We start from the raw sequence: 26976 nt of genomic DNA on the forward strand, positions 1-26976 counted from the left end.
ACCTCTAAGTGGTTTACAAAAGAATAAAATTTAATCAGACATTTAAAATATTGATTAAAACGTATTTAAAAATTCCAAAGATGGTTATAATCAACAGTAGATTAAAAATAAATAAAACACGTATAACTTCTGCATGTTGGCAGAACAATGAATGTGGCTGTACAAAAATTAGAGGTTTCTATACCTACACACATTTTTATGTTGTGAACTGCCCTGAGATCTATGAGTGAAGGGCAGTATAAAAATAAATAGATAGATAGATAGATAGATAGATAGATAGATAGATAGATAGATAAAATCTCCATTCAGACAAACTAGAAGCATTAACAGTTCTAGGGCACCTCTGAAACATAAGAATTTGGTATGTAGCTCAGCCAGTCAGATAGTTTGACAATGCCTGGAATGGGCTTTCTATTTTCTAATGGATGACTGGCCATCTTGTAAGCATAATGAGTCATAGGAAGCATCAGCTGCACATGAAAAGGAATGTTCACAAGGGACACTGATAAAATCCTAAGAAACCTTTTGCATTTGGTTGAGATTTACATTCACTAAAACAGAAAAGCACTTGCTGTTGGGCAGTCGAACCTTGCAAGTATGTGTTTTGATCAAATTAAACAATTTAAAAGTGTCAATTGTTTGGAAAAAGTAGGATATTTTGTACTATGTAAGCATTAGGTGTTGAAATCAGAAAGTTATTTCTTGAATGATTTCTGTTGCAGACTCTTACAACGTTTTAAAGATTTATTTTTGCCTCTTAGCAACAAGTTTATATATATATATAAAAGAACAACTTATAAAACATTTGAATGAAGAACTCGGGCAGCTGTAGATTCATTACCAACTATGCACTGTTTGCCTGAGCAAACAGATGTCCTTCATTATGCAGTACAATATGTAACAAATTAACTATTTCCTCCACCTCATTTGTTGATTTAGAGAATAATTGTTCTTGACAAATTTATTTTACCTTGATTGTACTGTAGCAATTAAACCATACAGTGGAAAAGAAATCTATCAAGCATTTCTGATCTATCCTCTCTGAATATGAATTATGCTTTTGCAGGTTTCAAGAGAGAACATTGATCAGTAAATATTAGAAGGCACAAACCTAGAGGCTTGACGGTTTGGTGCTTAAAGTCACCACTCCACTAAAATCTCATTCCCAAAGCACCATAGAAGGGGGATGTCTGTGCATCCAGTATATATTCAGCCCTAGAAAACTGTGTTGAGCTAATGAAGACAAATATAAATATCAGAATAATAAATCATGGATACTTACATGATGAGGGAAGTCTCCCTGAATTTACGTGATCAGAATCTCTCAGTCTTCCCCCCAAGCATTACTTGTTCATAGAAATACACCACAATGTTTCGAAACAGAGATTTGGTTATATCAAACACAAAACAGTCAGGTGTCAATCTGTGTTCAAACAACTCATGCAGGGGTGATATAAGAGTTCAAGTCCATATCTGTGAATGTGCTGGCTCCACCCCACCCTGCCCTTCGTGCATGGAATGGCAAGGTCAGAAGGGGATTTCTAAGCACAAGATTCCCAGTCTTGGAGAGGCTTCTAAACAGTTTCAACAAAACACACTTAAAAACCACCATAAAGTGATCTTGACCCAAAGCTGCATTACCTCCCTCATACATCTCCTTTCCAGAGACATCTGCCAAAGAAGGACTACTGCTGTGGTGCCAGAGGAAAACAGCACCGTACAGAAATGTGAACATTCAGAACTTCCATCTGAGGTAACAGTTGATACTTTAGAGTTAGGAGAACATTGCTAGCCGTTTTGTGCCTGAGGTATGCCATCCGTTTCAACGAAAGGGCAGGTTCTTAACTTGCAGGGGTGGCGTGATGGTTATTCCTCTCCATGTTTCCCACGTTACTCTGGCCATTAAGACAGCAAGACCATTGTTGGGAGGGGCCAACTATGTGTTCACTCACATGCCAGCACTCCATATTGTAACATAAAGGGACCCCTGACTGTTAGGTCCAGTCGCAGACGACTCTGGGGTTGCGGTGCTCATCTCGCTTTATTGGCTGAGGGAGCTTCCAGGTCATGTGGCCAGCATGACTAAGCCGCTTTGGCGAACCAGAGCAGCACATGGAAACACCATTTACCTTCCCGCCGGAGCAGTACCTATTTATCTACTGGCACTTTGACGTGCTTTCAAACTGCTAGGTTGGCAGGAGCTGGGACCAAGCAACAGGAGCAAACCCCGTCGCGGGGATTCAAACTGCCGACCATCTGATTGGCAAGCCCTAGGCTCTGTGGTTTAGACCACAGCGCCACCCGCATCCCCTTATATTGTAACATAGGGTGGAGCCAAATGGAACTGGCAGCCATTTGTAAGAATCAACCCCAAGGCTCTCTGCGTATTTCTTTCTTATCATGGCCCCCGTCGGCATGAAATGAATATATGTGGATTCTCGTGAATTAATTAGCATTGTCAGCATGAACTTAATGGCAATGCTTCCATCAACACTGGAACTAAGATTCCCACCGGAGGCTCATTACAGTTGCAGAGGTACCATAGCATAAACAGGATAAAATGGGGGCATTTATGGAACGATTAATGAATATTTTCCCCCTCCAGTGCTTGCTTTGTAACAGTATAATCCTATGTATGTTTACCCAGAAGCAAGTCCCAGTGTGTTCAGTGGGGTTTTCTCCCGGGTAAATCTCCATAGGATTGGCAACTTAAATTTTGTTGTTGTTGTTGTACTTTAATACAATAGTTACTTAATTAGGTTGGGTATGCAAGCTTTCAAACTTCACAGAACTCCTGATGAGATAGAATGGAAATGCAGCAAAATTCTGGCTACAGAGAGAGCAAATTAAGATTCAAGGGACTGAAAAACCTGCATTGCTTGTACAGTGGTACCTCTGGTTACATACTTAATTCGTTCCGGAGGTCCGTTCTTAACCTGAAACTGTTCTTAACCTGAAGCACCACTTTAGCTAATGGGACCTCCCGCTGCTGCTGCGCCACCAGAGCACGATTTCTGTTCTTATCCTGAAGCAAAGTTCTTAACCTGAAGCGTTATTTCTGGGTTAGCGGAGTATGTAACCTGAAGTGTATGTAACCCGAGGTGCCACTGCAATAGACAATTAACAGAGCAGAAAACATATGCATTATGGATAACAAACTATTTACAAAGTGGATTTCAGGTGACTGAAAATATTTTCATTTTATCAAATATCCAGCATTTTTAGTTAAGTTTTTACAGACAGTTGTAATGAATAGATTTCAGTGTTGATTTTAAACTGTATTGTGTTTCAAAAGCAATGAATGCTTGTATACACCATTCACTCCAATCCTTCAAGTTACCATTACGTACCAAGAAGAAGTGTCAGTATTCTGTTCTCTTATTGCTGGTTTAATCTTTTAGCATTGGTATAGTTTTCTGAGCCACCTTAAGAGTACCATATACATCTAAAGACAGACAAATTGCAGGGTAAAAGCAACAGTCCATTCAGCCAAGTGTCTTACTACTACCAATTAGAGCTTCTTGCCAAAGTTAAACACATATCCATTCATCATTCGTAATGCATCCAATTTATCTAGGTTCCTTCCTACACAGAAGTGGCTACTGTTTAGGAAACTGGTCTGCTATAATATGAGGTTGTACTAAGGCATATTTAGAGTAGACCCATTAAAATCAATGGAGTGTATCTAACTAAGTTCTACTCTACCCATTGAAATGAATGGACCTAAGTTAGTCATATCTACAGTGAGTCTGTGCTGAATATCTTAGTCTGATACATCCCAGAGCCCCAAAATAGATGTGAAATGTCATTCAAAATAAACGGGTGTTTTCACTATGCGTCAAAAGCAGAATAAACCCCATTTGATTACCAGATTCACAAATTCATGCTTTGATCTTCTCAATGTGCTTTTGAGCATTAAATGAGGTTTTGCAAAACAAAACACAGCAAGTGCTGCAATTGTAGCAAATTTGACGATGACATAATTACTGGGTACATTGTGTAGCTTCTGCATGTTTTCAGACCTTCAGCTGCTAGGACCAGTTGTCATTATTTCCTTAACATCTTTTCATTTTATTTTTGGTTGCTTGTTGTGAAGCTGGAAAGACGGCCTTGCCCTCTGTGCACTTATCCATAGACATCGACCTGATCTTATTGACTACTCCAAGCTATCTAAGGTCATCCATCTGGGTGAAAGAGCATGGTGATTTGCAGTGATTTGGCTCACTTCCTGCATGCTAAGCATGTCTCCTTAATGGTAAACTGGGGTATGTTTAATAACACCAAGTGGCTTTCCTTCCTGGCTCCTGCCCAACAAATATAGATGAGGCAATACATGATCCTAAGTCAGGCTGTGTACACATTACCATTTACTCTGGCCCCAGTGTTCTCCCACTGCTGGTGTTGGAAGCCGAATACACATTACGTCAGCTACAATCCATATGCATCCTGTAGATTTTAAAGAAATACTGCTGTTTTATCTTTCCCCCCTCAAACTAACTTCCATCCGTTTTGAAAATGCAAGTTGTAGTTAAGATAAGGTGTGTACAGTTCAGACAACCATTGTGCATGCACAGATGAGAACTTCTTTGAATGGTTTTTTGTGGGGAGGGGTTGCAGGCACGGGGAATAAAATCATTTAATGTGCATTGGGTGAAGACATCTCCTCCCTCAGTTGTATACAGCAAGTGTGACTTGAAACGCAGGGCAGGATGAGGGAACCTTGCTGCGTTTCAAGCTGCTTACGTGTATATAGTGTCAGTACACCAGTGATTCTCAAATGTGCGCCATGACGGGAGCTGAAGTATGCCATGCAAATATACCACCATTTGGAGGCATGTGCCAATTTATACCTCTCTTTTCACAGGAAAGCCCAGTGCAAACTCACTCTCCACTCACTCTCCACCCTCTTAAAGTCCCACTAAAGTGGGTCTTTAATCACAGCTGAAAATTTGCTGGACTGTGTGTATGAAACACGTTTAAAGTTACTTTGTAAGGAGCTGCAGTAATCAACAGGGCCGGCCCAGCCATTAAGCAGGGTGAGGCCACTGCCCTCTGCTGGCTTTGGGAAATTGGCGAGATCTTACCCAAAATCAGTACTGATGCCAGAGGTGGTAGTGCAGGCGCGGCAGTGAAAGGTATGGTGGTGTTGGTGGCGGCAGGGTGGGGCAGCACTTCCCATTTTGCCTCCAGCAGTAAAATGGGACACACCACCTCTGATGATCAATAACAACATATTTCTTTATTTATTCAATCAATCTATATACCACCCTTTATCCGAAGATCCCAGGGTGGTTAACATATTAACCATGCGTTGAACACAACAGATGCTTGCTTTCTGTTTTACTCTTTTGTTTTTTGAACCTCTTGACAAACGTTTTGTTGTGACCTTTTTGAGTGTGTTGTGTGGTTTTACTTCCTGCATGTGGTTTTGTGGTTTTACTTCCTAGCTTTCGTGTTGCACCAGGAATAAGGACCTTGCCATTAAAATTCTTCAACATTGGTTGGCATGGCTGGTTTTCCTTACGACACTTTAACTGTGTATCTCTGCAGGAGATCTGCAGCTTTGAATATTCTATCAAGAGCAGTGACTGTGATAGATATGTTGGAAACACTGGTCTGATTCACACATTACACTAAACCATAGTTTAAAACTATGGATGAACTTGAACAAGCTATGTGCTTGTGCACACTGCTCAAAAGTTCCTTTGCTTCTTCTGCGCCATGAATGAAACAAGCCAGAGTCTGTGTTGTTGTGCCACCCGAACCAAGGCTTGTGCTTTGTTTTTGCCAAACAAATCTCAAGGAGTAACCAAAGTTTGTTCTTGGCTTACCTTATTTGTTTTAAACTATGGTCTAATGTGATGTGTGAATGGGTCATTGTGACTTTAACAAGCAAAGCTCTGAGTAACAATCCAATTCAAAGCCCAGTTAAACTGAATATTGTGCAATTCTATACATGTTTATTCAGAAGTAAATTGCATTGACTTCAATGGTATGAATGAATGAATATGAATATATATGTATATGCACACACATACACTACCTTTTCATCAAAAGGGACCCTCAAAGTGGTTTTGAACTGGTTTGGTTTGAAATCCACCAAACAGTAAACCATACGATCATTAAAGCAAAATGGGTACATAGGATTGCAAACCAAATGTGTGACTTTCTTCTGAGTAAACAAAAAGTAGCAGGCTGTTGATATTTATGTAGGATTTGCTTTGAAAATACAGTTGGAAGTCTGTGGCAACTTTTAAAAAGTTATTTGCTGCCTTTCAGTAAAAAAAAAACAAAAAACCCAACACTCTCAAATGTTCTGTCCTTTGGTTCTGATTGTATAATGATTCATAGATTTATTCATGATTAATTATAATTTGTGGTCTTCTTTTGTGCAGGATGACCCACTGCGGAATATAAATCTTGCCATGGAAGTTGCTGAAAAGCATTTGGATATCCCGAAGATGTTGGACGCAGAAGGTGGGAGCTAACATCCTTTTAAGAAGCAGTGGACTGAGTAACCTTTCAACATCTTTTGTTTCCATACATGAATTTAAAAGGATAGCTTTTCACATAGTTGTCTATGAAACAGTTCTTCAGTTGTCTGGTCCTATATATACTGGTGCATGCAAAATATATTTTGATTTAACTAATATCCGCATCACAGGCTATGAGTGGTTTTCCTCAGCACATAGTTTGGGAAGTCAAACCAGGCATTTCTGAACTTTGTCCTTCAGTCTCATCCGCTCTTGGCAACACAACACCCTGACACGGCTGAGTACTGTGTTGGATCCACCTCTGAAGTCCCCTATTAGACAGCTGGATCTGGGAGCCACCATTTTCATTTCCCACAATGCTCCCCCACTATAGGAAATTGTGAGAAATTTAAATAGCAGCTCCAAATTGCTTGATTTAAATAGCAGCTTTAAGCTGCCAGATCCAATTCAATAGTTATTATGATTTATGCTTCCTCTTATTACCATGTGTTTGCTGGTGCTCAGAAGGTAAAGTTCTGAGCTTAATTTTTGCTCTTTGCCTTCCATGATATTTTGGAGCTTTCCTCCCAGTCTGATCTTATATGACTATTTTGGGAACTTTTTAGAGGATTAAATTTGCTCCTGGAGAACATGCACCAGTAGTTTTCAATGCTTCCTTAAAAATGCACCAGCATGTTCTGTTTAGTTTCATAGTATATAGTATAGATCTCCTATGTATAATAGAACCTACATTTTTATTGCTATTTGTAGTTGTGTCAATACTGAGAAATCTCCCTGATGCGGTAATAAAACACAATAGCATTGACATTTGGATATGTATTCCAGGAAGCTGAAATTTTATAATAAAGAAAAAGAACAGTGCAAGTGCTACTAAGAGAGCACTTCAAAATGTGCTATCTCATTTTTAATAATTAATAATTTAATAATTACATAACACTGTGAAGATACTAAGCACAAGGGAAGACCCTTGTCAGGTGGAAAGTTGTGAAAATCAATATATGCAGTGTGTATATACATTTCGAGATGTGCTTCATTTGAACCTCATGCATGATGGTTGACTCATGCAAACATTACTCATTTAAGCCATCTTGCTGTACTGTATAGGTAAAGATAGCTGCCTTGAACCAGGGATTGTTCCAATGAGCAGTGATTATGTTTCCTTGCAAACATTATTCATAAAAGCAGTGGAATTGTTCCAAATCCCCTCTGTGCCCCAGGATCTCAGTTTGAGTTTCAATATTTTGCCTTTCCAGCCGGCATGTATTAACATAGCAGATGATTAATTTCAGATTGTTGAAGCCTGGCAGACCAGCACCTGCCTTGCATACAGAAAGCAAAGCAGGATGGCAGCAGTTTTTCACTCCTTGTGTTTGTTTTGTTTCTTCTTCCCTTGCAGATATTGTGAACACCCCCAAGCCTGATGAGAGAGCTATCATGACTTATGTTTCCTGCTTCTACCATGCTTTTGCTGGAGCAGAGCAGGTATTCATCATCTGTCCCCTTCAGACTGCAGTTCTGAATGTTGCTCTGTGTGTTTCAGGTTTCCATTGGGTTTATCATTTGCAGTTTCTTTGTTCTGTAATTAACATGGACAAATATATGATAAGTGAGCGTGCCCGGTCTGTGTGTTCTAATCAGAATTTGCTTTTGACTCTGTTGGCATTACAGGCACTGCAGTAATCTTTAGTTCCTATTACATAAATAAATATAACTGCACTGAGCATTCAATCCATTTTAGAATGGCTGCATTTCCTTACCAAAACCCTTTATAATGAGAAGCAATATTATCGGACCTAAAATGATAGTTTTCAGGGAAGTGAACAAAATATTATTCCACCTGCTCTAATAGGGTCTTATGAGAGGGTCCAGCTCCATACAGATGTTTTGTATGGCAGTATTTTTCAAACTGTGGTCAAGTCTGCTCCATAACAGCAGATGGGGCTCTGCCTCATCAACCTCCATTTCCTCTCTGACATCTCCCACCAGCCTGCCCTCTTTTATACAACCAATTCAGAGGATGACACTGGCTGTCAGCTTCTTCCTTCTCAGCCTTATCTGTGTACAGTGCTTTATTCTAAAAAAAAAAAAAAAGTTTAGGGGTACTCTCATTTTCCTACTCATATTGAAATACTGCCCCTCAAAGAGGCCAAACTTAGATTCACAAAATGTTTAGGGGTCTGTGTACCCCCAGGAAAAAAGCACTGCCTGTGTACAACTCAGCAAGGATGAGGATGGAGACGAAAACTAGAATTTGTTGGCTCTGCCTATCATTGGCTCTACCTCTACCTACTGCTGGCTTCCCTCTGCTCCACCCCACCTGGCCCAATGGACAACAGCCACTACTATGTTCCAGGAAACCTTGGGGTCCCTTTCTTTCTTTCTTTCTTTTTTATGTATTTTTATTATATATTTTCTTGATTTACAAAAGTATGTGCAATGTCTCTCTCTCGTATTTTTTCCCATGTAACATTTTTACAGGTCATTTTCATTTGTTGAGACATTAGGAAGAAAAGGGGGAAAGAGGTGGAGGGGGGAAGATGGGTGGGGGTGGGGTGGGGTGATGATGTTTCTATTTTACTTAATATATGTAGGGTTTGGTGTCAGCGTTGCTTGTGCAGGTTCTCTGCTGTTCACTTGTGTTAATTTGGTGGTGAGAGAGGTTGGGGTTGGCCTAGGGTGTGGTTGTTCATTTGTGGTTGGCTGTGGTGGTCTTTGTTTTCATGTGTGAGTGGGTTGTATGTGTGTTTTTGATCAGGTTAGCCATATTGATTTGTATGCTGTTGGTGGGTTTTTGTCATTGTTTTGTTGGGCTTTGTGTGTGATAAAGGGGAGCCATACCAGGGTGAAGACGTCTTCTATTTGTCCCCATGGTTGGAGTCCCTTTCGAAGCTTATGAGGGCTTCTTAAATGATAAAAGCTGTGATGGCAAACAAGCTTCCCTGAAAGACTGTTTGCCCCTTGCTGCAAAATGTCTCACAAATGTGTAGCAATAAGGGAGTGTTTGGCACCACCCCTACACATTTGAGTACAAACACACATACAGGCTGAGAGCCTCAATGGCCTCTGTTACCTCTGGAGGCTTCACTCTGGGCAAAAATACCTGACTAGCTTCCCTGTAGCTATGGCAGTGACTGACGTCCAGAATCCTCTGAAATGTGCAGGGTTCCCTGGCATATGTGCAGGAGCTATTTGGCAGACAATTTAGACAGGAAATGAATTCCCTAAACAAAAACATTTTGAAAAACTGATTAAAAGACCACTTGGATTTAAAGGATACTGCACTATTGAAATCAGTATGGACTGGGGTTGCCAAATTGATGCTATCCCAGTCTTAATATTCTTAAAAGCAACTTGACACCTAGAAAGTAAGTAGGTGAAGTTCTTACAACACTTTATACCAGGAAAAAACTCATATTTTGCCTGCAAACGTCTATTAAATGGCAGAAAAACAGGTTGATTCCCCCCCCTTAAATGGTAGGGACAACTGAAGGAATAAACTCAAATGTAGCTACTTAAAGTATTGTTCTGTATGGTATTGAATGATGTGTCTATTTGTAAAAAAGATGGAAGGTAACAACACTATAGCAATGAAATCACTTTTGAAGGCTTGAATTGAAATGGTGAGCATTTAGGAAGAACTTTGCTCCACATGAAATAAACCTCTATTACAGTCATGGTATGGGGAACTGTGAAACAGGACAGTTGACCCTCACTGGTGAAGGTAAGATGGTAATAAATGTTAGCCTCAATGTATTTTGGCTTCGCGATGGCATCGCTCTGTCCCATTTAATTGGTTATGTGGTATCGGCATGAAGTCTGACCAGATGAAGGGCATCCTGATTTGGCTTCTGATATTATCAGGCAGCCAAATCAGATTGACATTTGATGACATCATATCATCAGGCTGCCTAAGTGATCCCTGACTAGGGTTTCCTCAGGAAGAAGCTGTTTTTAAAAGAAAACAAAACAAAATAAAATAAAACACTAAAGTTGCAGATTCGAACTGGGAGAGAGCAGCTTAAAACTACACAAAAAGTTTAAAAGTGGGCCATCGTTAACACCCCCCCCCCATATGTCCCTTCTATTCTGAAATTTTCCTAGGTAAAAATTTGGAGCTGTGCTCCAAATTTTGGTTAAAAAATAAAATAAATTAGTCATTATTTTTTGCACCCCCTCCCTTACATTTCATTATTTTTCTGACAGTGCCCAGATGGTAGCATCATTAGAGTTACCTTGAGTTAGCATCATCTTGTCAGACTATACACAGCATGCTGAGCCAACATGTCATCTATATCAACTTTGACACAGATGAAAACCAGAATAGCCCTTACAGAAAATGAGTAATTCATCAAATATATTGCAGTGTCGTTGTGGGTAATGACTCCACAAGTTCCCCACAAGTCTTTTGCTAAAGTTTGATAAATTAGTTAAAAAGCAAGTTAATATAAAGGGTGTGTGTGTGTGGAGAGTCCTTAGGCACCTTTAAGATTAATAAATTCACAGTGCAAGCCTATGTAAGAAATAAGTCCCAATGAGTTAAATGAGTTTACTCCAAGGAAAATGTGTATAAGTTGAAGGTTACAATAGTAAACACAGCTACTAGAGAGTAAGTTATCACAGGCATCTGGTTGGCCACTGTAAGAACAGGATGCTGGACCTGATCCAGCAGAGCTTGCCTTATGTTAACCCTCATTGAAACCAATACAACATTTCTGGCTGAAGCCCTTTCAGTGGACATGCCCACACTTTACTTTTCAGAAGCCAATATTCTTTAGTTTGTGTCAGTCTAAGAATGCAATGATATATCCACACTGTTTATGTTCTGTGTTTTTCAGGCGGAAACAGCGGCTAATCGGATTTGTAAGGTACTTGCTGTGAACCAAGAAAATGAAAAGTTGATGGAAGAATATGAAAGGCTAGCAAGTGAGGTAAAGGAAACCGACACAATAGTGAAATAATTATTCTGATAATAAAGCATGGATGGGCTTGAATAAGCAATTTAATAAGAACATTTACCCAAAGCTGTTATCTACTTCTGAGGCTCTTTTTTATTCAAACATAGTCATTAAATGAGGAGAGGAAAGCTCCATTTCATTTAACATGATACGTATTTTAATTGAAAATATATTTGCTGCCTTTTTGTCCAGTGTTGTAAAGTGCATGTTCTTGATGTTAAATGCAGTGGAGATTTCCTATGCTCGCAGCTTAATTTGGACTAGAAATCCTTCCTTGATTGCAGCTTCCATATACACTTGCTACCGCATCGTGAATGATCTTTAGGATTTCAGCCACTCACACTGTTGATTCATAAATTATAATAATTTGCAGATACAGACTACGAGGCTAGGTTTGGCTTTGGTCTCTAGCCCAAACAGAGAGGGAGTTCTTGCAGTCATGGGGAAGTGATATAGGCAAGACAGCCTTTACTTCTTGCCTCAGGTAGTGATGGGATCCCAAGCAATCCCAGCTCACATAGAGTTCTCAGGGAAGTGATACCCCTTGGGCATCACTTCTGAGAGGCCACAGCTAGATCTGTGGAGGGACTGAGAGGCAGATCAAAATGAAGCAGTATTTAGTCTGCTCCAGCATGTCCTGTCCACTGGCCAGCCAGCACCACACTGTTCGAGGATCAAGACCACTAGGAGAAAATGGCCTGGTTTGTTAATTTCTGTTACCTTTTCCTGCTTCAGAGAAGGCTTCACACTGGCAGGAGATGGCGCTGAGTGGTTCCACAGTAGGAGGTGTCCCTAGAGGTGTCCTGTGTCACAGGAGCAGAATGCTGCTCTGCCAAGCTGCTTGGTCCTTCCTCTGAATCCAGCTATCCAGTCCCTAGACTACCGGTCTCGTCTCTGGGATCCCAGTTCCACTCACCTACATTTTGCTAGGATGCTCAGCTGCCTGAGTTCTTCCCATTCCTCATGAGCCAACCAATCCCTCTGAGACACCTCAATAGGATTCATGACAGCATGATAAAACATAGTTTAAAGCAGGCTTCCTCAACCTCGGCTCTCCAGATGTTTTTGGCCTACAACTCCCATGATCCCTAGCTAGCAGGACCAGTGGTCAGGGATGATGGGAATTGTAGTCTCAAAACATCTGGAGGGCCAAGGTTGAGAAGCCTGGTTTAAAGTAATCTGTGGATAAACACACACAAGTGCTTTGCTCTTCTCCTGCTCCTGACTGTTCCATACATGGAGGAAACAAGCCAGAAATGAGCTAGAGTCTGACTTGTTGTGTTGCGTGGAACCTGGCATGGGGTTTGTTCCTCTCCGTGCAGACAATAGGTGGAAGCCAAGATTGGCTCAACTGCAGCTAAAGGTAGCCCCAGCCCTGCTAACAAGATTTCTTTCTGTTTCACGCATCAAGAAATCACTCTTCTTTGTCTGTTGGGTTTCAATAGTACTAATTTCAGAAGCTATGGGAGTACAGTATGTTTCCCTATAGCATGTAAAGAAGAAGAAGCCACTTCTAATTATCTTTTTTATTGTTTGTTTGTAATTTTATGTACGTGCAAAACAGCTTTTAGAATGGATTCGTCGCACAACTCCTTGGCTGGAAAACAGGACCCCAGAGAATACTATGGCGGCTATGCAGAAGAAGTTAGAGGACTTCAGAGATTATCGCCGTAAACACAAGCCTCCCAAAGTCCAAGAAAAATGTCAGCTGGAGATCAATTTCAATACTTTGCAGACAAAACTGAGGATCAGCAATAGGCCAGCTTTCATGCCATCAGAAGGGAAGATGGTTTCCGTAAGTAAAGGGGCCTATGAATCTTCCCTGTTGGTTCTAGAATGGTTCATTAAGCCTGGAAACAGCATGTGCATGGTGCTTTACAGAGTTAAGATAGCCATAAAGATAGGGGATTGACCCAAGCATATTGCAATCCAAATTTTTACACTGGGAATTATAGTAGAGTCAAGGGAGATGCTGATTATATGCACAGAAGACCCGGAAATCTTGACACATACAACTTTAAACCATTAAAGGTGTTGTTTGCATTCCTTTCCTAGGACATTGCTAGCGCTTGGCAAAGACTCGAGCAGGCAGAGAAGGGCTACGAGGAATGGCTGCTGAATGAAATTCGAAGGCTTGAGCGACTCGAACATTTGGCTGCCAAATTTAGGCAAAAGGCTTCTTCACATGAAACCTGGGCTTATGGTAAGCTTGAAGCCTATTGTTAGCTACAATATCCACCCAATTTCGCGCCCTCTTGTTATGAGGGCTGTACGGAATTCCCAGTTTTGAAAGCTTGATGCTTCTGAATACAATTTCTTAGAGAAGGGAGGGTGCGGCTGCCTTCAGGCTCTGGTTGGTGGGTTTTGTAGAAGCAGCTGCTTGCCCACTGTGGGGAAAATGATGCTGGATTAGATGGATTGCTGGTCTGATTCAGCAGGCCTTCTTGTTTGTTTGTTTGTTTGTTTCTTCATTGCATTTATATACCACCATTTTCTCCAAGGAGCTCAAGGTGGCATACATGGTTCTCTCCCTTCTCTCTCAATTAATCCACATTAACGACTCTGTGAGGTAGGTTAGGCTGAGAGGTAGTGACTGGCCCCAGGACACCCAGTGAGTTCTGTGGCCAAGTGGGAATTAGAACCCTGGTCTTCCAGGTCCTAGTCCAACACTCTAACCACTACACAACACTGGCCTCTCTTTATGTTCTTTTATAGCCCTGCTGAGAAGGAATAAGTTTTACAATGTTTTAAAACTTTTTTTTGGTAGGAGGGGGCAAAAACACGGCTAAAAGGGCCAGAGAGATTTATATGGCCTCCATAGGCATTGAAAGAAACCTTTCAATTAAATATAATTTGTAAGTGCAACAAGAAGAAATCCCAGTTTTTAAAAAAATGTTATTATGTTATTATTCTCATTTTTAACCTGTGTGGAATATCTGCAACCCGGGAAGTTAAGAAACACCCAGAATTGGACAGATCTGGTTTTGGCTGATTTCCTCCTCACTCAACAGGTTCCTGGTGTCCCATCACACATTGTTCAGCTAACCCTTTGGAGAGGCTTTTCCATATAATGTGGGGGAGAGGACAGGAAAATGTCATACTATGAATGTTCTTATCCTGAAATAGTGTGCCTAAAATTCAGGCATTTTTACCTCTTCCCACTTTTTCCTAGACAGACAGTAACATTATCCAAAGCCCCCAGTTTTTCCATATACAGTGGTACCTCGACTTACGAATTTAATCCGTTCTGAATGCACATTCGTGGGTCGAAAAATTCGTAAGTCGAAAAAAGCGATTTCCCCATAGGAATGCATTGGGAACGAAAAATTCATAAGTCGAGTAAACCACATCTAAAATTCGTAAGTCGAGTAAACCCCATCTAAAACCGCCAACGGATGTCCATTCGTAAGTCGAAAAATTCGTATGTCGAGTAATTCGTAAGTCGAGGTACCAATGTACTGCATGTTCAAAGCAGTCCTAGAGAGCAAGAGCTATTTTATAAGTCTGCATAAAGGATGGAAGATGTTAAAAGGTGCTGGTGAGGCAACATTTCCATGTGTGTCTGGTCTGTGAAAACTTTTGACCTGTCAAGGGGGGTGGGGTGCAGCCTGCTAGGCATGTATTTGGTTTGATACTCCTCCTGATTTTTTTAGAAGGCAGAGAAACAGAAGGTTTATCAAGCACCTATTCAAACATGACTGTTGAGATGTGTTCAGTTGGATCATTCATAAGACATATAGGGATGGAGAAATCTATCAGTTTGAGTTTCTCTTAAGTTTCTTATTTCTCCTCCTCTTAGCTTTTCCACATTTCTGCATCAGCCTGTGATTTACTTATTTTTAACGAAAAGGCCCTCATGAAGATTTGCGTACAATTTCCCCTAAATTACACATTTTTACAAACCGATTTCCCCTATATAATGTATTTTTAATGCTATTTTCACCAATATATGCATTTTTTATACACACTTCCCCCTGATGTATACATTCTTTACACTTTATTTGGTTGTAAAACTGCATTGCAAACTTCAAAAAAGTGCAGATTTCCAAGGTCTGCTTCTCTGTGTACTTGAGCCATTAGCAATCAGCTTTCCTAATGAGAAACATAAATGGTTTCTTTCCTCCTGCCAGGCAAAGAGCAGATTCTGCAGCAAAAGGATTATGAAGCTGCGACTCTGACAGAGATCCGTGCTTTGTTGAGGAAACATGAGGCTTTTGAGAGTGACTTGGCTGCTCACCAGGACAGAGTGGAACAGATCGCTGCCATAGCCCAAGAGCTGAAGTATGTTCCATTTAGAGGCACGCAGCTGCTGACATTTACCCGATAAACTCTTTCCAATAAATTCGATAGTGTCATAGGTACAATGTAAGAATTCCACAGATAGCTTTGTAAGTGTTATTATCTTGGCCTGCTCATTGAAAACCTTTCTTATTTCTTCCCAAACTAAAAATAAAAGAACCTTTGTAGGGCAAAGGCTAATAACAAACCTTTTCTGTCCTCTTCCTCATCAGTAACTCTGATAGATGTGAGATGTCATTTCTGATTTTACATGTTTTGCTTGAGGGATGCTAAAGGGAGAAAGAGCCATACAGAACTTTGAAAGAGGTTTGTTGTTTTATGTGCGTGTAGCAATGTTAAATATAGATATACAAATTTAAAAATAATGTCTTGTTTGCAAAGGGATCCCTTGCTTTCAAATAGGTTTGTAGACATAATCAATGCCCTGGCACTCCCAAATATCTCTCTCTTATGTCATAGTCAAGCTTCCACAAATATAAAATGCCACTTGTGATGTGATATAGAGAGTTGTAAATTAATAAGGTCACCAGAAAAGCACAGAGAAGTATTCAACTTAGTTTTACTCAGAGTAAACCTATTTAAAATAATGACCATGACAATAGTAGGTCCATTAATTTAAAGTGGTTTGTTGTGAGCAAATCTAAGTTGAATACCACCTACAGTGTCCATCTGCAAACCTGGGTGCATGAATAATGGAGTTCTCTGATTAGGACATGTATTATTTTTTGTCTTGTTGATCATTAATACAAGCTATGCATATTAATTTTTATTTTTGTGTTCATTTGCTCTTTTTCATCCCTTGTTACACTTGTGTTATGCCCCATTGATTTCAACAAGAAACTTTTTTTTAACACATTCTGATTTCAAAGGTCATTGGGACTTAGAAAGGTTGAATTCACTTTTTTATTATTTTAAAAATGTCTGCATCAACTATTTCTCCAAGGAAACTCCAGGTGGTTGACTTGCAGATGGTAATAAACACAAAGTAAAGTAACCACAATCCCTAAAACATCCCAATGCATATTTAAATTTACTGTATAAATAAACAATATGCAATCTGCTTTAACCAGTTCCAGTAGCACAATAAGTCACATAGAACCAATGCAGAAAAAATGGCAGCGTTAGTCAAAGGCCTTTCACCAACTGCCTGAAGCAGTCTAGTGATGGGGCTGGTGAACTTCATGGTACAAGCTGACATCAGCTCCATGTCCCGAGGTCAGAGGATTTGGAAGAGGGCCCAAGATTATAAGATGGTGTGGGGAGAAAAATATAGGAAAAGACAGATCCTAAAATAGCCAGGTCCTAAACCATTAAGGGCTTTATAGCTTAAGACCAACACCTTGAATTGAGCCTGGAAACTAATTGGCAGCCCGTGCAAATCAAGTAGAACCATCACGGTGAATTCAAAACATCAAGCTCCTGGCTCCAACATTTTGCACTAATTGAAGATTTTTAACACTTTTCAAGGGAAATGGACCCATTACAGTTGTTTTGAATTGTGCCATGGTTCCTGTTATCATTCATTCGTTTATTCATTTCATCTGCATATAGACAGACAGACAAATAGTACTTGGGAAGAATAGCACAATTCATCAGAGTTAATTGTTGCTGCTGATTTCAGTGGGCCTTAATTTCAAGTAAGTGAATATGATTTTGCAACCAGAATTAGTGATTATTTCTCCATGTGCTAAATATCAGTGGCAAATCAGTCATTGCTACAAGAATTTAGTTCCACTTAAACTAGCCTTTTTATCATTTCCCAAAAGTGTTTTCACAGAATAGCAGATTAGAGATAATCCTCCTTCTCTGGAAATGGTTCTTAGAAAGATGGGTTGTCTAAGAAACTTGGGACATGATGTTGATTATAGCTTTTCAATTAGCTCTGCTGGTTACTGAATCAGGCCTTCGGAGAGATAATTATTCCCTTTCTGCTTTCTGGGTCGGCATGGCTCCATATTTTCTGGTCTTCATCTCTTGGCAGTGCAAGGTTGCTATTTTTGGAGAACAATTGGAGTGTGTGACCTTGAACTACACTGGTTACACTTCAGTGTCAGCTCAACCATTTTCTCTTAGCAGCTGAGAGCTGCTCAGAGCATAAAGGTTAAAGTTCTTAAAGGCTTGTTGACCGATGGGTGTCTGGCTACATCCTGCATGCATATGTGAGATGGACTGCTTCAACTGACAACCGCTATGGACTGCCAGAGTGTATAGTCCCAAAAATAGTAGACGGTGTGTGAGTGACAAGACTTCAGATGCTAACCCATTCAAAATTGTGAAGGGATGAAGCAGTGGATTCCCCATTTATAACCTAAAACAATTGAATACTAATACATTGAATACTAATAGCCAATTGACTCATAGTCCTAAACACTGCTTATTTGTTGTAAGGGTTTGCATATGCTCCCTTTGGAGTTTATCTCATATAGTACTTGATTACACATTTATCATATTCTGAATACTGCCAGGATATCTCTTTCCACTCACATAGAAATAAAATTATATTGGTCCAATGTTCTCATATAGAGAAGATAAGTGTTTGCTTTGACCCCTACCAGTAGTGTCTTCCATTAGTGTGTGTAACACAGATGAAATAGTGGCTTCTTTCATTTGATTAACGTTGCTGGGAACCAGTGACCTATTTTATCAAGTTCTGTCCCTTTAAGATGCCAATAATAATCAATGCAAGGCACAGTGGGTTGTATCCAATGCTATTTCTGTGTGAGCAGAATAGACTTCTGCTCATGCAATTGACTTTACACCCTCCCCCCTTCTGCAGCCCTCTGTGCACCCTCAAAATATGATCCAAGTGGCTGAGGAACCTCCCAGAGAAGGTTTTGGGGGGTTCACAGTTTTGGGGGAGTTGACAGAGGTAGGAGAGGAAGGGGCACAAGCAGAAGTCCAGCCAGTTTTTGTTTTTATTGTTTATTCACATGAAACTCTTTGCCCTGACTTAAAACTCACTTAAGAATTCCTCCTTTCAGGTGTAGGGAATCAAACACCCCTTTCCTTGTCTGGATTTTAAAGGGTGTTCTCCTATTAGATTAAATTTCAAATTGGTATGGATGTACTCACACCATAACAATGTCTGTGATAGATAATGGCATGCAGAGAGCATGCTGGTAGCAGCCAAAAGCTAAATGCAGCATATGATGAGCCAGTCATAAAAGTCAACTAGCTTGAGGATAAAGTGCATGTATTGGCTCTCACTAGAATCGCTCAGCTAATCTGGCAGAAAACTGGTCCAGATAAAGTCTTGTCTCAAAACTTCAGAAATCAGGGGTAGGATCCAAGGAACCACGAAACTCATTCCATGAGCTCCAGGGGCTTTAGACTCCCCCCACCCCACTTTCTTGAACGACAGACCTCCAAGGCAAACGGGTTTCAAAAGCGGTTTCAGCACTATTCTAGATGAGAGTTTACTGTGGAACTGGTGCTGTTCATGCTCACAAGTTTTTTTGCAATGTCCGCTGGACATTGATGTCATCATCGCAGTGTCAACCCATGCCAGGCTCCTCCCCACCCGCACTTGATGCAGTTTTCCCTACTGTGAAAAACCAGAAAAGTAAATGCAACATGTTATACATCTGCAGACGCTGCTTCTGTCGAAGCTTGTGGCAGGTGGTATGTCATGCCACCCTGGGTTTCTTTTGAGGAAAGGGCAGGGTATCAATCTAATAATTAGTACAGTGGTATCTTGGTTTGCAACCGTTTTGGATTACCACCACTTCAAACCCTGAAGTGTGTGTCCCCTTTTTTGGATTACAACCCATTTTTAAAAAAATTACAACCCTTTTTTTGGGGGGGCCCATTGGCGAAAGCGTGCCTTGGGTTACAACCTGTTTTGATTTACAACCAGACCCCTGCGACGGATTATGGTTGTAAACCAAGGTATCACTGTAGTAGTAGTAGTAGTAAGAAGAAGAAGAAGAAGAATGTGTGGTCTCTACCACCACATTCCCTACTTTTGTTGGTTCTTAATGACTGTGGTCCTTTTCTTTTAGTGAGCTGGACTACCATGATGCTGCAAGTGTCAATGATCGGTGTCAGAAGATATGTGATCAGTGGGACAGGCTGGGAACACTCACTCAGAAGAGGAGAGAAGCATTGGAGGTAAACCTGACATCAAGGAGCAGCTCAGATTTTCCAGGCTGGCTGAGGGTTTTTTAACAGATTGTGGTAGACTACTGAGTGATGCAGAGTGAACATCTTCTATTGTGCTCCATTACCTTTAACTTCTTCTTTTTTGGTTGTGGATGTATGTGTAAAAAAAAAGAAAAAAAAGAAAAGGCTGACTTGCTTATAAAAGACTTGTTACTGCATTACTGCCAAAAGCAATTACGCAAGTGGATGATTGAGTTGAGGGGATGCTTCTAGCACCACCCTTTGGAAAGCTGGTGCATGGCAAGAGATATTTCTTTTTTACAATTTGCGACTGAGTTAGTTTAACTAACCTGTATCCCCCTGCCATTTCTGGATCACAAAGCCACTCATGATAATTTTCAGAGTACAATGAAAACATAGAATCAACACGCCTCGAAAATCAACTGCCTATTAGTACAGGAATGCAGGCAGCTGTCACCACTCAGTTGATAGAGCCCGAGAACATTAATATCAGGGTTGTAGGTTCGAGCCCCACATTGGGCAAAAGATCCCCATATTGCAGGGGGCTGGACTAGATGACCCGCATGGTACCTTCCGACACTAAAATTCAGTGATTCTATATACCGAGTCAGACAATTGGTGCATCTTGCTCTGTGTTCTCTGCGTTGACTGACAGTGGTTCTCTGGGTTTTCAGAAGAGGGCCATTTCCAGTCCGACCAGGAGATGCTGGGGATTGAACCTGGATCCGTTTGCATGCAAAGCAGAACATGTATTCTGCCGCTGAACTATGGCTCTTCCCAATCCTATATGCCCCTTGTGCTGGGGGAGTGGGGGAATGGCTGCCACATCCATGCCTACTCAGCATAGGAATGGAGGAGAAAGCACACAACACACAAGCTAAAAGAAAACCTTAAAAAGAAAGAGACATGCCTCCGGCACCTCTGGAAACAAAGCCAAGGCCACCAGTGAGGGGAAGGGCAAGTGACAATGCTGAGACGTGGAAGGAGTCAGTGAACTCAGAATGATGTGAACACGTTTCCAGTGCAAACCTCTGAATCACAGCACACACAGCAATGCCACAGCAGCCAAATCCAGAAGCACTGGTGGTGACACAGCCAGCAATGACCTCCCAAGTGCCTGTCCCCAGGAATCCCTTTTGCTTTCCTTTACCCATGCATAGTCGGAACTTCCTTTAACTTTGGTAGCGTTTTTTAAAGGGTTGCAGAGCCTATCCAAACTGTAAGCCAAAGTGAGTGTACGCTTCTAAAAGCCAGGCTCATTTTGTCCGTTTCTGTATGTTTACTTAACAGAGGACAGAGAAATTGTTGGAAACAATTGACCAGCTTCACCTGGAGTTTGCTAAGAGAGCTGCTCCGTTCAACAACTGGATGGAAGGTGCAATGGAAGACCTGCAAGACATGTTTATTGTTCATAGCATAGAGGAGATCCAGGTAATAATATTATTCATATTTTTCATTGTGAGCCTAGAGAAGTGAAGATGTTCCCTTTTCACTGTGCCTATACTATTGCACCCCTATTAAAAGACGCTTCAAATATTGCTTGTCCTTATTTGTGTGTTAGAAGAAGAGAAAAATCCCAAGTCGTGAATTTTATAAATGTGCAAAGGCTAGGCACATTCATCCTGACACGTGCATCTTCAGGATCTTATGGTGGTGATGGGGTGCAGATTGGCAAAAGCTACTATTTTATAATGACTAGACTGCCAGACTTGGATCGGGGGGGGGGGGTTGAATTCAGTCCTGCTCATTTCATTATTTCCCATGTTGCATAGATATATCCCCATCCTTCTCTGCCCAGGGGGAGGTCATCGTAACTGAGTGGAGGGACCATTTCCAAATTTGTAAATGCAGCACTTCTGCAATCAGGCAACCCTCAATATAATGTTTAGTACATGACGTCCTCTTTTCTTCTGTGCATGGAGCCAGCACAGACTGTGAGATCAGCACAGACCTAATCATCAGCTAAGTGTGCTATTTGGCTGCTATTTGGCTGGCCTTTCAGCATTTGGGAGAGAACTCCGTCTAATACCAGCTCCAGATTTTGGGGCCTCAGCTGGCCTCCCTCTCTGAATGAAACTGCATCCACTCTACATTTTTTCTCCCTTTGGCCTAATCCACACAAATACTCAGAGGGACACTGTGGGACACTGTTCCATCTCCTCATTCTTGCCACTGCTTGCATGCTCACAAGCAGCATGCAAGGAGGAAGAGGCTCTCGGGGCTCGCTGGGCCCTCTGCTGGGGTGTGGGGCTTGGCAGCTTCCTGACAAGGCCACCCCCATTACCAGTAATGGATATATGATCTTTTTTTTTTTAACTAATTGCTAGGGCTGTCTTTTTTTAGAGTTCTGGGTAGGCTAGTTAACCTTCCCTTGAAAATATTTTCTGCAGAACTTCTTAGTTTGAGATGAACAACTTAGAACAAACCATCATGGCCACAAGTAACTCCCTTAACTACTCCATACAGTAGTTTTCATGCACCAGCGTACTGATGTGCTAATTAAATGTTATGCACAAACGTGTTTCCCAGACATAGCCGGAATATGGGAACATCTAGATGTATCGCAGCGTCTTTGGTGATTTTCTCTAAAAAATAGCTCAACAACATGCTAATTTGCCAAATTTGGGCAAAACTAAGAAAATCTCAACTTTTTTGTCTGGATTTTCACTGTTTGAAATATGACAACCCTATTCAACATACAAGTGCTCCCAATTTCAGGGATTCTTAACACTTTCTCTGCCTGCTGTTTTGTTGTTGTTGTTGTTGTTGTTGTAGTTGTAGTTTCCCTATAATTATTTTCGCCTTGGAAGGTTCAGAACATGTGTTTTAAACAACTCTACCCAGAATCTCCTCCAAGCTGCTTTTCCTCTTACAAGGGGGAAATCAGGACTCTGTCACATGCATTTCTGTGTAACATGTAGTTAACCCCTCAGTGTTCAGCTCTGGGCCTCCCCTTGTCTGTCTCACCAATAATGATGAAGTGGTGGCTTTACATTGATTCTGTGGAATTTATCAGCTATGTAACCTTGCTTATATTTGCATACATATTGAGATGGGAGAGGGACTATGACACAGGGCCATATAGCTGGCAGTGCAACTGTATGTATCCTGTCATTTACTCCTCTGTTTCTGATTTCAGAGTTTGATCACTGCCCACGAACAGTTTAAGGCCACTTTACCTGAGGCAGATGGTGAAAGGCAAGCTATTGTATCAATCCATAATGAAGTGGAAAAAGTGATTAACAGCTACAGCCTCAGGATAAGTCCTAACAACCCTTACTCCACTGTCACTCTGGATGAGATCCGTACCAAATGGGATAAGGTACTGTAAACAGAAAAACAATTTAGTTTATAGTTAATGGAAGTGTAGTGAAAATGCGTCCTTTCCGGAATTTGACATTATTCTTAACACTTTACAAACGGTTCCATACAGGTGGGGTAATATCCCACCCTGAAAATGGAATATTGTACGTTTAGTGTTGGTCTGAAGCTAGTAAAAAGGATTGGCGTGGGTGTTATAGCTATGTATGAAGCTGTTTGCTCTTTTAAATAATTATGGGAGTCTGTTGTGGGGATGGCTTTGCAGGTAAGTTGGGACAGCAGTGAGACACACAGCCAGATTACGATTAGTGTTTCTAATATTGGTTTTGAGAACATTTCAGGAAAAGGGCTTGAAATGACAGGGAAGTATCGGAGCAGAGACTTAAAAAATACCCCAATACCGAATGAATAACACACTAAGGAAACTTTAAAAAGAAGGGAAAAATTAAAAGTAAGAATTCACAAAACAGCAGTGATAGTGAGAGAGGTTGTACTGCTGTCACTAAAAATATCGTAGATACAAGCCAATATTTGTTTGTGCCTGCATTTCACATGGTAATTGCAATATGCTAACAGCAGAAATACCGGTAACTTTTTTTCCCTTGAAGTAAAATATTACATTTGGGCTACTGAAGCAAAACGTGAAAAACAGACTTCTGGACTTGGATAACAGATGATAGAAGCATTTATTTAATTAAAAACTGACTGTGCTAAATGGTCCTCAACAATAGGCTGGCTGCCGCCACCACACCTACTATGGCTGCAGTTGAGGAACACTCTTGGTGCAAAGCATTCAGTGGGAGGAGTGAAAGTGATAACACAACGTGAAGCTGTCAGTTTAGGCAGCAGATCCCAGAAAACCCATTCCCGTTTTTCTCTGTATGACATTAAGAAAGAAACAAAGAGTGGAAAGGGCCATTCTTTCTTAAAACTACTTTCTTCATGTGTGAAAATATCTAAGGCTGTGGTTCCCAACGTGGGGCACACGTCCCACAGAGGGGCAATTCGATAATGAGTTATTAACCATTAATGGCCTTTTCGGCTTCCTCCCCATGCATAGGAGTTCACTTTTTGAATAATCAGAATTATATGTCACTGGGGGTGGGGGGCATCAGGATTTTAGAGACGCTTGGGTGGGGCATGGCCAAAGAAAGGTTGGGAAGCACTGATCTAAGTGTAGCACCAAGAGGATTTCAGGGTTGACATTGATACGGTTTTAGCGAGGTCAGCGATTTCAATACGATCAGCCACATGCATTTGCAGCCTCCTGCCCCCAATCCTCTTATGTTTCAGCATCTGACTTCCTACATACCAACTCAATTTTGCACATTGGCAGGTAAAACAGCTTGTCCCAGTAAGGGATCAATCACTGCAAGAGGAGCTGGCCCGCCAGCATGCAAATGAACGCCTGCGCCGCCAGTTTGCTGCTCAGGCCAATGTTATTGGACCCTGGATCCAAACCAAGATGGAGGTAATTCTGACTAAGATGTGCAGCTTTTAACTGTTTCCTTAGAGGTGTATGCAGAATGTCAAAGGCTCCATCACTCCACAGGCACTAAACTAACAAACAGTTACTTTATCTCGCTATCAGTTACAATCTTTTTACAATCTGCTATCTTTTTTTTTAAGTGCCAGAAAATATACAACAGAAAAATGGGATACTCCTTGTCAGGGGTGGGTGAGCCTGGCAATGTAAGTCACAGGGGCAAAGCAAGAAAACTGGGAGTTTGACAATGGCATTATGGAGAAAATATTGTACTCGAGGTACAGTGAAGGAGAGACTAGTGTGGTTGATGCGGGGCAATTTTGCTGCTGAGGAGCGCCTCCATAAGGAAAGGTCCATAGCCCAACTGAATGGTGAGGATACAGTTCCAAACATAGTTGTGGCTTCCCCAAAGAATTCTGGGAACTGTAGTTTGTTCAGGGTCCTGAAAGCTGTTAGGCAACCCCTTGTAGAGCTACAGTTACAATCACCCTTCTCAGGATTCTTTGAGGGAAACCATGCCTGTTTAAATGGTTTAAGAGTGCTTTAAATGCATGGTGTGGATGTGACCACGGAGACAGGATTGAAAGAAGGAGATCAAGAGGGATGTGACATGCAGAACAGAGACAATGACAAGATACATAAGAGAAGGTGTGGAGCGCAAACAGAAGCAGAAAGGTCTGCATATGTTTTACACACCGCTTGAAGTCATAACAGTGTTACGACTCATCCTCACAGTAAAAAAAAAGTGAACACTTTCATACCATCAAAGAGGGTGGTGCAGGTGGAGAAACGTTTTGGAATAGCTTTCTAAGTAGAGCATTCACAATTCAGGGTGTTTCCAGAGGAAGGGTTTTGCAAGTGTTCTGTGTTACAGATCTGTGGGTGATCTCCATGCTGATTGCTACTAGGGCGGATGAGCAGGACCATTACCACAGTGTCAGATCCTTCCTGGAGGCAAACCTTTCCACTCTTTGAGTTGGACAGTATGGTTTTCAGCTAATAGGAACTAGGCAGTAACCCATCTTCTGTAACAACCACAGGCGTCGCGATCAAGGGTGGGGCACCTGTGGCTCTCCAGTTGTTGTTGGACTCCAACTCCCATCAGCCCACCTAGCATGGCCTATGGCCCAATGACATCTGGAGGACTAAAATTTTCCCCACACACCTGAATATTATATACAGATACCTATCTATGCCAATGCACGAGTGTTCATACCTCTCTTTGTGAATTTTGTAAATTAAGTTTAATTACTGCGGCTTTAAAATATATTTACCATGAACAAATATATTTTGCAAACTAACATTTTTTCATCTCTCTCTCTCTCCCCCCCCCCTTTGGCAGGAAATTGCCCGAAGCTCTGTTGACATAGCAGGGCCATTAGAGGACCAGATGAACCAATTAAAGCAGTTTGAACACAATATCATAAATTACAAACTTAATATTGACAAACTAGAAGGAGACCATCAACTGATTCAAGAAGCCCTGGTGTTCGATAATAAGCACACCAATTATACAATGGAGGTAGCTACCGAGTCCTTTCTATGCCATTTAGTTATATAGCACATTCTTTAGTTATGTATCCTATTTGCAGCATCGTTGCTGTTTGCATTATTTTCAAGGTGATAGTCGCAAATTTGTGCTGCATTCTTGTGTGAATTCAAATGAGAAATCTAGGGTGTTTTCATGCAGTTCTAGAACAGGAAAATGTGCATTGCAATATAACAAAGCTTAGTGTTTATATAATGATTTAGACTGTTCAACGAGCTTCACAGATAGTGCCTTGGTTCGCACAGCATACTAAGCCAAACTAGGGTTCCCAGAGAAGAGCTCGCAGCCTCTTTACTATTCCCCAGTCCTTTTTCTCAAACTCATGCCCCTATTAAAAATGGGCACCTGCTGGTCTTTTGGTAATTGAGGCAGATCTACATTTAAACGTTCAACTCTGTAACCATCCTGCACACCTGAGACTGAAGTGTGCCTTACCTAAGCCCATCTTGTCAGTTCATGGCAAATGCCTGTCTCATAGGTTTAACATTTAGCTTTTTTGCTGCCTCAGTTCTAAAGCTGGTTCAGCTATTGAATGCTTTCTGCTGTAGAAAGCCCTTTACATTTTTTAAATTCTGCTATAAGACATCTGTCCTATTGCAAGCCGCTTAAAAAGATTAAGTTGTTGTGTACCTTGGCAGCTTCAGATCTTAAATGTAGTTAGTTGCACAGGAAAAATAGCAATGGAGTGCATTCACCCCTCCACTCTTTAAATGGGTGGCATTTTAAAAAAAAATGAACCATAATCTTGCT

General features: G+C 41.1%; 1 protein-coding gene across 3 annotated transcripts in view; it reads left to right on the forward strand.

Moving 5' to 3' along the window:
• The window catches only part of ACTN2 (actinin alpha 2), a 52315-nt gene that overhangs the window by 15289 nt on the left and 10050 nt on the right, over window positions 1-26976 (forward strand). For 2 of the 3 annotated variants that reach the window (XM_033144337.1, XM_033144336.1), the window contains exons 5-17: window positions 1666-1753; window positions 4097-4175; window positions 6396-6477; window positions 7891-7976; window positions 11330-11422; window positions 13014-13244; window positions 13505-13652; window positions 15580-15730; window positions 19750-19858; window positions 21161-21301; window positions 23010-23192; window positions 24528-24662; window positions 26020-26199. In XM_033144337.1, coding sequence (XP_033000228.1) covers window positions 1666-1753; window positions 4097-4175; window positions 6396-6477; window positions 7891-7976; window positions 11330-11422; window positions 13014-13244; window positions 13505-13652; window positions 15580-15730; window positions 19750-19858; window positions 21161-21301; window positions 23010-23192; window positions 24528-24662; window positions 26020-26199 — 1706 coding nt within the window. Of the gene's footprint in view, window positions 1-1665; window positions 1754-4096; window positions 4176-6395; window positions 6478-7890; window positions 7977-11329; window positions 11423-13013; window positions 13245-13504; window positions 13653-15579; window positions 15731-19749; window positions 19859-21160; window positions 21302-23009; window positions 23193-24527; window positions 24663-26019; window positions 26200-26976 lie in introns of those variants that run through there. The other variant, XM_033144338.1, reaches the window with a different exon arrangement.

This window comes from Lacerta agilis, chromosome 3, assembly GCF_009819535.1.
Source record: "Lacerta agilis isolate rLacAgi1 chromosome 3, rLacAgi1.pri, whole genome shotgun sequence".
Classification (NCBI taxonomy): domain Eukaryota; kingdom Metazoa; phylum Chordata; class Lepidosauria; order Squamata; family Lacertidae; genus Lacerta; species Lacerta agilis.